Genomic DNA, 11,982 nt, shown 5'->3' with positions numbered 1-11,982 from the left:
TTCTTCTCCCCTGTTCACTCCAGAGGCATGTGGAGAGAGGCCCTCGGCCCGCCTGGGGAGCACAGAGGTGATGAGCACAGGGCTCCCCACTCCTCAGAGAGCCTTCGTCGTCTCCCAGGAGCCAGCCCTGGTCCTGCTCTCTGCAGCCAGTCTGCCCCAGGCCCCAGGGGCATCCTACTTTCTCTTTCTCTTTGCAATAACGGGTCCTGCCGGGCGCACAGCGGGGCCTGTCTCCATCTGAGGGGAGGGCAGCTGAGCCTGAGGAAGCGCCACCAGCCGAGGACCCTCCCACCCCGAGGCCAAAGCAGGAAGGAGGTGGGGCCTCCGTGGAGGCGGCCTGGGAGGTGTCAGATCGGGGGCTTTCCTAAAGCGAGGCCAATGAGAGGAATGGAGCCCTGGAGCCTCGGTGGCCACCGCCCAAGGTACAGCTGTGCCCCCCTCCCCACCCCACGCTGGGCCTCCTCTAGCAGCCCCTCCTTCCTGGTGGCCCACCCCGGGTCCCAATGAATGAATCTTGGCTTCCCTTCTCTCCCTCTCTGGCCTCCAAGTTCTCCACAGGGCCCACTCCTGCCTGGGTCCTGGCCCTATTCTGGGGATGCTCCCACTGTTGCCTCCGAACATGCCCCGCGCGCACCTCCACCCAGCCCTGCGGTCCTCCAGGCCAGCGCCTCTGGGTCTGAAAGTCTGTTGGGCATGTCGGTTCCTGCCTGGGCCCCAGTGATGCCACCCTTGGAGGCTTCCGGAAGTTCCTGTGCTCTGTTAACACTCAGAATTGAACTGGAGGATGGGCAACGGGGTTGGTGGTTTGAGTTTAAAGCATTCTGGTCTATTTTCTCTTTGATATTGGAACCATTATAAACACGGTGTCAGTCTAGCTTCTTCAGAGGTGAGAAAGACCTCGCCTGTTCAGGGCTCGCCCAGCCGCGGGCAGACAGGTAGATGCAGCCTGTTCTCAACCTCACCCACAACCTAGGTCACCGAGCTTCATGCTTTCTTCATGTTTGTAACTACCCCAGAGTGCAAATGGGAGAAGGATGTCAAGATGAGGAGAAATGCACATATTTAAAATGAAGTAGGAAAAAAAGGCACTTCTAGGATTGCACTCTGAGGCCACAGCAGTCATGGGAGGACCTTGCTGGAAATGGCCCGCCTGGGGACAGGGACAGCAGCCCCATCACTTACTAACCCTGGGCTAGGCTAGGCTGCTCCACTTCAGCTGGCCAGGCTTCCTTTCCTCTAGGGTGGGGGGTGGCTCCCAAGAGATCTGGGGAGGACTCTGAGTTCCGAAATTTAAAGCTCTTAGAACAGTAGCCTGAATCCCTGAATTTATGCATTAATCTGATACTTTTTTAAAAAAAGAATGTGTAGGTAAAAAATCAGGAATGAATTGAAGTATTAGAAAAGCTGCTCCCTGGGGAGGGAGGGTTCCTATTTCTCTTTGCTATTTTTCTAACAGGTTGTGGGATGAGTGTGCTGAAAGGAGCAGTTCTGCAGGGGCCCCTTGAGAGAAGCCCCCACCCCACCCCATCCTTGTCCCCCCTGGAAAAGCAGCAGGCAATGCTCGGGGGCAGGGAGTCCCCATGCCCCGAGGGAGGCCAGCAGCCAGGGACAATCCCAAGAAAACTCATCGAATTCTGTTTCCTGTCTTTCCCCCACTAGAAGCCCAATGGACAGGATAGATCCTGGAACCTTCTTCTTCCACTTTCCAAGCCTCCTCTACGCCTCTGGGCGGAATCTCTGCTACCTCTGCTTCCAAGTGGAAAGAGAGAGGTATCCCTGGCATGACTATGAGTACTGGGACTCGGGCGTCTTTCAAAACAAGGTAAGGCCTGTTACGGCAGGAGCTGCATCAGTTGGGAAGGTGGAAAAGGATGGAATAAGATGCCAGATGGGGAATCTCAGTGATGCATGCTCTTTCCCACTACATTGTCCCAAGACGCTGGCCCATGAACTCCTTGCTTGACAGTCCTGGAACTGGATACAGCATGGCATTTGATTATCCTATGAACCTTGTTCTGAGAGCTGACTGGTATTTGTCTCCAAGTCTTGTCATGGAGCTTGACCCCAGCAGTCTTTGATGAAAGAGTGCTTTTAGAAAGTCCAGGCCTATTGGACACCAGAACACCAGGCCCTGGTTATGGTCCTGCCAGTCAAGTCGTCCCCCTGCCACACCACTGACTCTTCTGTGCCCAGGACCTGTGATCCCTTCAGGGGAGAACCCACATCCCTCGTCTGCCTGCCCCCGGCCTCCTCCCAGCCACAGTCAGGTGTCCCTGGAAGGCTGCCACGGCACCAATGACCAGCTTCAGCAGTTACTAGAGCCAGGCCACCCCCCTGCAGCCCTGCCCCCTAACCACACACCACTGCTGAGAGATATCCCACCCCACGCCTGCCCTCTCCTCTCCCCTGACATTGCAGACTTTTCAGAGCCTGTTTGCAAGAGAGAGCCATATGGGCTGGGTTGGGGTATGCACTAGTGGTACTAACCCATCGAAACATCATCGGAGTCACATATGTCACTTAACTTTTCCTGGTAGCCAGTGTTCAAGGGGTAAAAAAAGGGAGGGTGAAATTAGTATTGATAATGTATTGGATGATATATCTAAGAGATTATTTCAAGTTATAGTTAATATAAAAATTCTTCATGAGGTTACCTACATTCTTTTTTCCTATGCTGTTGGAATGAGATGTGCATGTTACACTTGCCCCACATCTCAATTCAGACAAGCCACACATTAAGTGCTCTGGAGACACGTGCGGCTAGTGGTTTCCCTGCAGGGCAGCATGGCTGTGTGGCCCTCCCCAGCAGACAGCACCCACAAAACTAGCCTGGATTCAGAGGGCTTAGCCTGGGGCCAGTAGGATGCCTGTAGGATGGATGGATGGATGGATGGATGGACGGACGGATGGATAGATGGATGGATAGATGGAGACTAGATGTTGGATGGATGGAGAGTGGAAGTTGGAATTGATGGATGGTTGAGGACTGTGGGAAGGGATGGCTCAGTGAAAAAAAGACAGAGTGGGGAGAGATGGAATGGGGGGATAAATCAATGGACAGCATGGCCCCGGGACTCCTGCACCCTCGCCCGTCCTCCCATGGCACCCGGCCCTGCCATACTCCCTGCTCTGCCAGCCAAGAGTATCCCCTTCTCTTCTCCTCTCTCGCAGGTCTATCCTCAGGCTCGCTGCCATGCAGAATCCCGCTTCCTTTCTTGGTTCCGTGACTTGAATCTGTCCCCTTACAAGCATAAGTACCATGTCACCTGGTACTTATCCTGGAGCCCCTGCCCCACCTGTGCAGAGAAGATACTTAGGTTCCTACAGGAATACAGGAACGTGACGTTGAGCATCTTCACCGCCCGCCTCTACTACTTCTGGCACTCAGATTTCCAGGATGGGCTTCAGAGGCTATGCCGTGCAGGGGTCCAGGTGGACATCATGTGCTTTGAAGGTAAGAGCAGAAGGAGCTGGGGACAGGACTGTGGGAGGGAGTAGGACCAGGGTGGGGATAGGGGAGGATCCAGAATGTCCCTAGGGAGAGTGAGTGGGAAGACAGCCTGGGAAACTGAGGCAGGACTGGTGGCATCTGGTAGGGAGGGTATGAGAGATTCAGGAGAAGAAGGCCTCCCAGGGCCCACCTGACTGGTCTCTTCTGTCTTCACCTCAGATTATAAATACTGTTGGAAAAACTTCGTGCACCACCAGGGGATGCCCTTCCAGAGGCGGAATCTACTAAAACATTATCATCAGCTGGCCACAGAGCTTGACAAAATTCTTGGGTGAGGGAGTCCTCAACCTCCCTTCCTCTCCCTGCTAATGTTGCTCCTCCTCCTGGGCTCCAGCCACCTTCACCTCCCTCCCCAGCCCCTCAGCACTGCCACCCCCCATGCCTGCACTTTCCTCCTGAGCATCCTCCCTCCTCCCTGGAGGCCTCCCTCCCCCTCCCCACGAGCCCCCCCAACCTGGCTCTTCCCATCTCACCACATTAACCAAACCTTGTTAATAAACTGAAGGTAAACAGGCATGAATATGTCTAAGGGTTAAAGTCAGAAGATGGGAGGAACATCCTTCCCCAGGATGTGACTTACCAGAGAACAAGGGTCGTCGGTGAGAGCACGTTCTTGTGCGAGGGCTTCTGTGCTTGGTGAGCCCTTGGTGACCCTCTGTGTCCCCTGCTCCTTTTCTCCTAACAGCAGCAGGCAGACTGGATTCTGTCCCACCCTAAGGATCTCATCTTAACAACCATCTTTTAAAAGTCTGTGCCTCAAATATAGTCGCATCCTGAGGCAGTAGGGGTTGGGACTTTGGCTGATGGATGTGGGGGGCACATGGTTCAACCCAGACAATGACCCAGGGCCTTCTTGAGCTGAAGATGTGGGCAAAAGCGGGATCCTTATTCTGCGTCTCTGTCTCCTGGGTTATGCCTGACTTGCCCCTGGCTCACCCTCGCACTGCCTCTTCAGGTCACCGCCACACCTGCTCTCACTCCCCCCGTCCCTTATTCCCCTTCCCACGTTGCTGCCAAAGGGGAAGCTCTGGACAGGTTGCAGCCTGGGCATAGCAACAGGGAGTGGGCAAGACAGTAATTATGTAGTTTACATGTAAATAAGGTGAGTTTGTTTGTTTGTTTGTTTTTTTTTTTTTTTTAATTTTTATTTATTTATGATAGTCACAGAGACATAGGCAGAGGGAGAAGCAGGCTCCATGCACCGGGAGCCCGACGTGGGAGTCGATCCCGGGTCTCCAGGATCGCGCCCTGGGCCAAAGGCAGGCGCCAAACCGCTGCGCCACCCAGGGATCCCTGTTTGTTTTTTTTAATGTAGGATTGGATATGGGAGGACCGGGATCATCAGAACTTTTCCCAAAAAGCAGAATAAAATGTGGCAGGTGGCTGAGAATCAAGTCGGGGAGACAGGGAAGCACAAGCAGAAGAGGTAAAACAGAGAGGGCCTGTGATTCCTGGACCACAGAGCCCCATGTGCACATACTGGGTGGAAAGCAGATGGCAGGGCCCGCACCGGGTGGCCTGGCCCAGGGCGTGGCGAAAAGGAGCCAGAGACCATCCTGAGCCAGTGGCATTCTGGGCAGGTGGCAGCTGAGGAAGGGACAGCAAGCGGGCAGGTGTTCGGTTTGGAACACATCCCTAAAATCATTGTGGAGAACGTCTTGGGTCCCATACAGACCGGACCGGCTGTTTCTCCCTCTGGTCTTGGCTGGCCAGGGTGGATTGTTGGTGGCCGCAGACACCTGCCCCTTCCCTCCCCCTCCGTCTATACTGCTGCCTGGGGGCAGAGAGCTGTGGCCGCCCAGCCTCCAAGTGGAGAGGAACACACATGGACGACACCCCTCTGGACTGTCTGGGTCGTCAAAATGGGCCTAAGGGGTCAGCTCAAAATATCTCCTCCTTGTAGAGGAGAAAGAACAAAGCAGAAGGACAGTCCTAGAGATCCCTGGAGGCTTCTGGGACTTCTCCTCCACAACAGTCCCCTTCCTGCTCTCGCACATCCCTGCTCTCAGCCCAGAGTCTCAGCCAGCTAGCAGGAATTCCCCAGGCCGAGCAGCGGGAGTGCAGTCATTAGGGAAAGGCCAGTGGAGGGTGTCAGCCGTCCTGTCCACCCTTCTTGCTTCTCAGGCCAGAGGCGCCTTAGCTGTCAATTTGACCAACACCTGAGTATGCAGATCTGATCACTCTCTTGGAAGAGCCTGGGCCCAGCTCTTTCTGGAATCTTCTTCCATTGGCTGGGGCCTCTGGACATTAGAACAGATGGCAGTGGAGGGGACACCATTCCCTTGGATCCTCCAACTCTTGCCCATGCTCTTGTTACCCCCTTGAGGGCATCCCAGGGCCTGTAGGGCAAAATGAGGTGGGTTGCGGGGGTGCCCACCAACTGGGAGAAGTTCTCTGGGGACTCATGTGTGTATGTGATCTGGACTGGGGGTGACAGGTGGCTGCTCTAAGACCTCCTCTCTAGGATTTGAGTTCTCCAGTTGCTCTTTCTTTTTACATCTGGGGATCTTGGCAGACATGTGACAAGACAAGCAGATAGCTTTCAGGAAATACACTTCAGGTCCAGGTCCCTGATTCCTGACCTGGGAAGCCTCTGGGGGCAACAAGGCCCCTGCTCTTGTGCCCCACTCCCCAACTCCTATTCACAGAATAATGAGGAAGTAGGAGAAGCCAGGCCTCACCCCTGGGCAGGCATTCCAGCTCCGCCATTTGTTTGCTGGGTGGCTCCAGAGAGTATCTTAGCCTCTCTGTGCTGGGACCTCATCTGAGATGTCAGGATCATGATAGGCCCTTACTGAAGCTATCAGAGGCTGTGGTAGAGGATGGAGTACAGGATCTGCTCAACACACTTGCCTTCTCCAAGGTTGGAGTTGAAGATCTGACCCACAGACCTCACCTCAGTTTCCAGATTCCCAGAGTCATGACAGATACTGAATGACTCTTAAGGGCAACACAGAGGTGATGAGGACAGGGCTCCCCACTCCTCAGAGAGCCTGCCTCTCCTGGGAGCCAGCCCCAGTCCTGCTCTCTGCAGCCAGTCCACCCCAGGCCCCCAGGGGCATCCTACTTTCTCTTTCTCTTTGCAATAACTTGGGTTTTCCCCGGGCACACAGCGGGGCTTGTCTCCATCTGAGGGGAGGGCAGCTGAGCCTGAGGAAGTGCCACCATCCGAGGGCCCTCCCCACCCCGAGGCCAAAGCAGGAAGGAGGTGGGGCTTCCGTGGAGGCCTGGGAGGTTACTCCAGATTGGGACTTTCTGAAAGCAAGACTGGTAAGAAAGGGCTGGTGCCCAACAAAGGGCAGAGCTGGGACAAGCCCGCTGAGAAGAGGCAGCTGGGTAGGGACTCCCAGGGTCAGATAAGTCGGGAGGGAAGAAGGCAGGATGGAAGCCAAAAGAAGCAAGATCAGACCAGGGGCCTCTCACCCCAGGTTTTGTCTGGCAGAAAGGGGAGGGAGGACACTCACAGATGAAGGGCTTTCCCAAGGCCAAGAACAGCCTTGGGAGAGGGAAGTGGGCTGCAGAGCCCAGGGCCCAGGCTGGGGTGGGATGAGCCTGCTAGGGAGCCCAGGATGGGGCTGCGAGGACCAGGTACCATTGCTTGCTGTGCTCTGTGCCTCCTTCCTGCTCCCAGTGCGACTTGTCTCCCTCTCTAACACCCTGTCAGCAGGGTCTGCTCCTGCCTCTGGCCTGTGGGCACTGCCTGGGCAGGTGCCCATCGCCCCATGCCCCCACCCCCACCCCCTTGGCCTCCAGCTGCTGGTCTCTGCCTCCCTGGCCACATCCTATAGGCGTGGCCACTGGGTCTTCCTCAAGTGGCTTGTTTAAGCTTGGCTATTATAGACTTTAGATTCAAGGATGATTGAGACATTGGGGTTGGCTATAAAAGCATATTTGTAAGTTTTATTTTAAAGACGTGCACAATTTTGCAAAGAATGTTCTAATTTCTATAACTGCCTCAAACAACGGTTCATTTGGCTGACGCTCAGGAAGTCAATAAAAAACCGACACTGGGTTTCCGTGGTGAAGAGACAGACTAGTTATGGATACGGTGCCACCCAGGAGAGCGGGGAGCTGATGCTGGAACTCCCTGATGGTGTTTAAGGGCAAAAATGAAGGGTAAGGGGTCCAGGGTCATGGATTCTTCTGATCGAGCAGAGATTAGGTAAACTTCAAGACTGATTAATTTGTCTTTCTGGTATCAAACGGTCTGGCTTCATCCAGATTGTGGTCAGTGGTCATACTTGCTTCCCTGGTCCAGGTCTGAAAACCACCTCAGCAACGTCCCATCAGTGATGCTGGCTTTGTTAGCGGAGGCAGAACCCAAGCACTTAGTGGCTATGGGGACTGTGTAGACTATATTCCCTGGGTAATGTCCATCCTTTTAAGCAAAGCATCCTCTGAGTTCCCTCCCAGCTTTTTCCCCAGCAATCTTGAAACTGTGGGCTTCATGCCTTTCTGCAGACTTAATTCTGTGGATGGTCTCATTTCTGTTCTGTGGAGGGAAAACCCATCTCCAAGACAAGAAGATAAATCGTTTCCCATGAAGACACTACCAAGTGTGGAAAATTAAATTCGCCTTTAAAGACTTCTGTTTTTTTTTTTTTTGCCTTTAAATACTTCTTATGAGTTGTTTCTGTCATGCCTAAATTTTAGCGATTCAAGTTTTGTGCTAATAAAATAGTGCATTTATCTAAAATTTGAAATATTTCAGCCCTGAGTGTCTGGGTTTGCCAGGGTCTGGGGAGTTTCCCAGAACGTGGGAACCTCAGTGTTAAAATCAGGATGCCACAGGGCCCTTGGTTGTGCTATGAATGGAAGTTTTCATTCTAATCCTTGGGCTGAGGGCAGCCAGTTGCCCTGAGAGTAGCAGCTTCGGGTGAGGTCACTGGCAGGTAATCCAAGGCCACGATCCAGAGATGGCATTTTCAGTGACAGTCATCCAAATGCACCCGAAGTTTTACTAGGGCATAAGGGGTAACAGAGATGGGTTTCCGTTGATGAAATCAGTGGCTTTGTTAATTAGCATAACAGATGACTGACATGGTTTTTTGTTGGTGGAATCAGTGGTGTTTCGAGGAGTTAGCTGGAAATATAGGGAAGGCATTTCTGGTCTTGCAGGAGCATGGTATGGAAATCACCTGCACCCCATAGTCTGTGCCCTGAGGAATAGCACCTTTGGCTTGATTCCTGTGCTGGGTTCCAAGTGTCTGTGGTCCCCTAAGCCAGACTCAGTGGCCAGCCAGGTCACATCAGCTTTGGGTGGAGTGTCCAGAAGGAGAATGGCCTGGGGCTCCATCAGGCTTCCCCAGTTAGTTCAGACTGTTTGGCATCTGCTCAGTCAGCAATATCTACACACAGTGGGGCTCTGCCAGATGGAGCTTTCTTTTTATTTTTGTGGTTTTGAAAAGATTTTATTTATTTGAGACAAAGAGAGTGAGAAAGAGCACGAGCAGGATGAGGGATAGAGGGAGAAGCAGACTTCCCTGCTGAGGAGGGAGCCAGACATGGGGCTTGACCCTGGGGCTCCAGGATCATGACTTGAGCTGAAGGCAGACGCTGAACAGACTGAATGACCCAGGTGCCCCCAGATGGAGCTTTCATGCCCCTCTCTGGGTGCCGGCAGGAAGGCTCCTAGTTCTGTTCACCTACTTGTATGTTTGCGGAGCCAACAGCATTTATCAGAAAGAACCTGTGCACGCGTACCCGCATGAGCCAGGTCACTCTGGAACTGAAAAAAAAAAAAGCTGTAGATTATACTGTAGAGTATAATCACAACCAGGGGTGGAAAAGCTATGTGAATCCTTTAGCCAAAGTCTGTCACAACAATCCCTGGTGACAGCAGATTTTCCTGTTCACCAGCCTGTCTGCACTTTGAACAGACAAAATTGTGATACCCACGCCTAAGCAAAAGAGCACAGAGTTAAAAGAAGTACCAGAGTTAAAAGAAGTCCCCTCCCTCCCCAAAGAGAAGGGTTCTGGAATGGGACATGTCAGGGTTGAGATGCCTATGGGGACCTGAACAGAGGGGTCTTGGGGCACAGAACAAAGATGGGTGAGCCAAAGGACACATGACGTCTAGTTTTCCCCACCCAACCCAAGGCATCCTGCCTGCGGTGGCCTAGAGCTGGGGGTGGTGGATGCTCCACCAGACTGGCGATGGGGCTGTGTGCAGGTGGGAGACCTCCCCCTTTTCCTTCTCCTGCCCCAGGCCTCCTGGCCGACAAAGAAAGAGGAGAATGTCCTTTCCCTCCTCACCACAAGGGCCCAAATGTACTCAAGGAGTTGGGTTCAGACAGAGCCTGGGGTGACACCAGAAGGTGCCCTCTGCATCTTTGGTTTTCTTCCTCTTGCCCAGAACCACGATGAATCCACTACAAGAAGAAACATTCCGCCAGCAGTTCAGCAACCAACGGGTCCCAAAGCCATCCTACCAGAGGAGGACCTACCTGTGCTACCAGCTGAAGCCACAGGAAGGCTCCATCATTGCCAAAGTCTGCCTTCAAAATCAGGTGCCACGCGGGCCGTCTGGACACGAGGCTGGTGGGAGAAATCCCGAGGCTTACATAAGTCTCAGCCCTGCTTCCCAGAAGCTCTGCGCCTCCGCAGAAGCCAGTCCCTCCAGCAGAATGCTCTTCCCGCCCCTCTTAAAGAAATTGTTACTTGTCCTCCGGACGTCAGCTCTGTCGCTGCTTCTGAGAAGCTAAGCTGTCTTCCAAGGACCAAACACTCAACTCCACCTGCACCAACTCCCTCATACACCTGCCCTCTGCTTTTCTGCCCACCTTCCCACCTGCGCTGCCCCGCCTCCCTCTCATTCTGACCTGCTCCTGGGGAACCCCATGTTCGAATATCTCCAGATATCCAATAGGTGGGGTCTGCAGAGCATCTGGGACCGTGCCGTGGGGGTGTCTGTTTGCCAACCCGTCTCCTCTCGGGGACCTGGTCTGATTCTGACCAAGTTGCTGATGCTTTGGGGTGCTGAACTAATGGATGAGTGAGAGAATGCAGGGAGGGAGGTTCTTTCCCTGTCTTAGGCAAGTTCACAGGGCGGAGCCCCTTCTCCCCAGTGGTGCCCATAGCATGGGACCTCTGGCCTCTGCCCGGTAACCAAGCCTTTCTTCTCTCCGTCTGGGACCCTCTCTAGGAAAAGCGCCATGCAGAAATTTGCTTTATTGACGATATAAAGTCACGACAACTAGACCCATCCCAGAGATTTGAAATCACCTGCTATGTCACATGGAGCCCCTGCCCCACCTGTGCCAAGAAACTGGTTGCGTTTGTCAAAGATCACCCCCACATCAGCCTGAGGCTCTTTGCCTCCCGCCTGTACTTCCACTGGCGCCGGAAGCATAAGCGGGGACTGAGGCACCTGCAGGAATCTAGGATCTCCCTGGCCGTCATGAGCTACCTGGGTAGGGAGACAGCAGAGCTGCCAGGGGATGGGAAGGTTTGCAGCTCCAAGAGAGAAGAGCTCCTGGGGGAAGGGAGGGGGGTGGCTGGATGGAAGGGTGGTGGCCCAGCTAAGGCCCAGGCTGTGATACCCCCAGGAAGGGCAAAGGACGGAGGAGTCCCTGGGCCCACAGAGGGCAGGCTTGCTGCTGTCCCGCACCCCCGGAACCTGACTGCCTTCTCTCTTTCATCTCAGAGTTTGAGGACTGCTGGGAGAAGTTTGTGGACCACGAGGGCAGGCCTTTCCAGCCCTGGTACAAGCTGAAGCAGTACAGTGAAAGCATAGGCCGTCGGCTCCAGAGGATCCTCCAGGTGAGAAGCTGTTCTCGCTGCAGGTGCAGGTCCCCACTGTCCCCATTACCTTTCTCTCCCTGCCTACACGCTTCCCCTCACCCCACCCAGGGCTCCCTTTTCTTAGGATTCTTATCCTTAGTTCCTTTATCTCCCTTTTCTTAGAATCTTGTCAGTTTTCTGTTTCCCTTGAGACCTCCCCGCCTCTTCTCATCCGCTCTCCTTGGCTTGCACTCCACACCCCTGGCTGCCAGTGACACTTCTAATTTTTCTCTTTCTCAACAGCCCCTGAACAATTTAGAGAATGACTTCAGAAATTTGAGACTTTAATGAGCATCGGGCCCCCCAACTCCATTCCTGAAGCATCTCAGCGGTTCATAAACTGCTGCCTCTGAGGAGCAGGTTGTGAGCTCTGCAGGCTCATCTAACCCTCTCCTTTCCTCCTTCATTCTTTTGTTTCCTTTTATAAGTGGGTATATATTTTTATAATTGAGAAAATAAAGAGAATGTGTAAGTCTGTAGAAGTTGGATTACTTTCTAAAAGGGAAATCGGGATTTTCCCTCAATTAAAAAAAATGAGTATAAGGAAAGGCCTTTTTATTCTACTGCACCAAGAAAAAAATGTATCTGAGAATTCCCTCTCAAGTCTGGAATAGTTGGATCATTTTGTCTTCCCCTCTATCCTCTGTTCCTTCCCAGTATCTCCTAGCCATCTAAATAAATAAGGTGAA

The 11,982-nt window shown here is 53.3% G+C and overlaps 1 protein-coding gene across 3 annotated transcripts; it reads left to right on the top strand.

Annotated features, from left to right (window-relative positions):
- Positions 1 to 313: 313 nt before the first annotated feature.
- Positions 314 to 11,718, top strand: LOC129512091 (DNA dC->dU-editing enzyme APOBEC-3H-like). 3 transcript variants are annotated; one of them, XM_055329372.1, is made up of 8 exons: positions 314 to 422; positions 1,660 to 1,822; positions 3,172 to 3,454; positions 3,671 to 3,782; positions 9,867 to 10,020; positions 10,656 to 10,923; positions 11,157 to 11,272; positions 11,537 to 11,718. In XM_055329372.1, exons 1-8 carry the CDS (start codon positions 379 to 381, stop codon positions 11,579 to 11,581), a joined length of 1,185 nt encoding a protein of 394 aa, XP_055185347.1. In that variant the 5' UTR covers positions 314 to 378; the 3' UTR covers positions 11,582 to 11,718. The 3 variants fall into 3 exon arrangements, with proteins under 3 accessions (XP_055185347.1, XP_055185346.1, XP_055185348.1); XM_055329371.1 differs by having other exon boundaries at positions 11,157 to 11,579; XM_055329373.1 differs by lacking the exons at positions 314 to 422; positions 1,660 to 1,822; positions 3,172 to 3,454; positions 3,671 to 3,782 and adding an exon at positions 6,741 to 6,781 and having other exon boundaries at positions 11,157 to 11,579.
- The last annotated feature ends 264 nt before the right edge of the window (positions 11,719 to 11,982 follow it).

Source organism: Nyctereutes procyonoides, unplaced genomic scaffold (assembly GCF_905146905.1).
Source record: "Nyctereutes procyonoides isolate TBG_1078 unplaced genomic scaffold, NYPRO_anot_genome, whole genome shotgun sequence".
Lineage (NCBI taxonomy): Eukaryota > Metazoa > Chordata > Mammalia > Carnivora > Canidae > Nyctereutes > Nyctereutes procyonoides.
This window is presented reverse-complemented; position numbering and strand designations above follow the sequence as displayed.

Excerpts from the sequence above, each read along its gene's own strand:
- LOC129512091 (XM_055329371.1), top strand. The coding sequence starts at position 379 with ATGAGAGGAATGGAGCCCTGGAGCCTCGGTGGCCACCGCCCAAG. Across the intron at positions 423-1,659 it reads CTCGGTGGCCACCGCCCAAG|AAGCCCAATGGACAGGATAG; the intron begins GTACAGCTGTGC and ends TTCCCCCACTAG. Across the intron at positions 3,455-3,670 it reads GGACATCATGTGCTTTGAAG|ATTATAAATACTGTTGGAAA; the intron begins GTAAGAGCAGAA and ends TCTTCACCTCAG.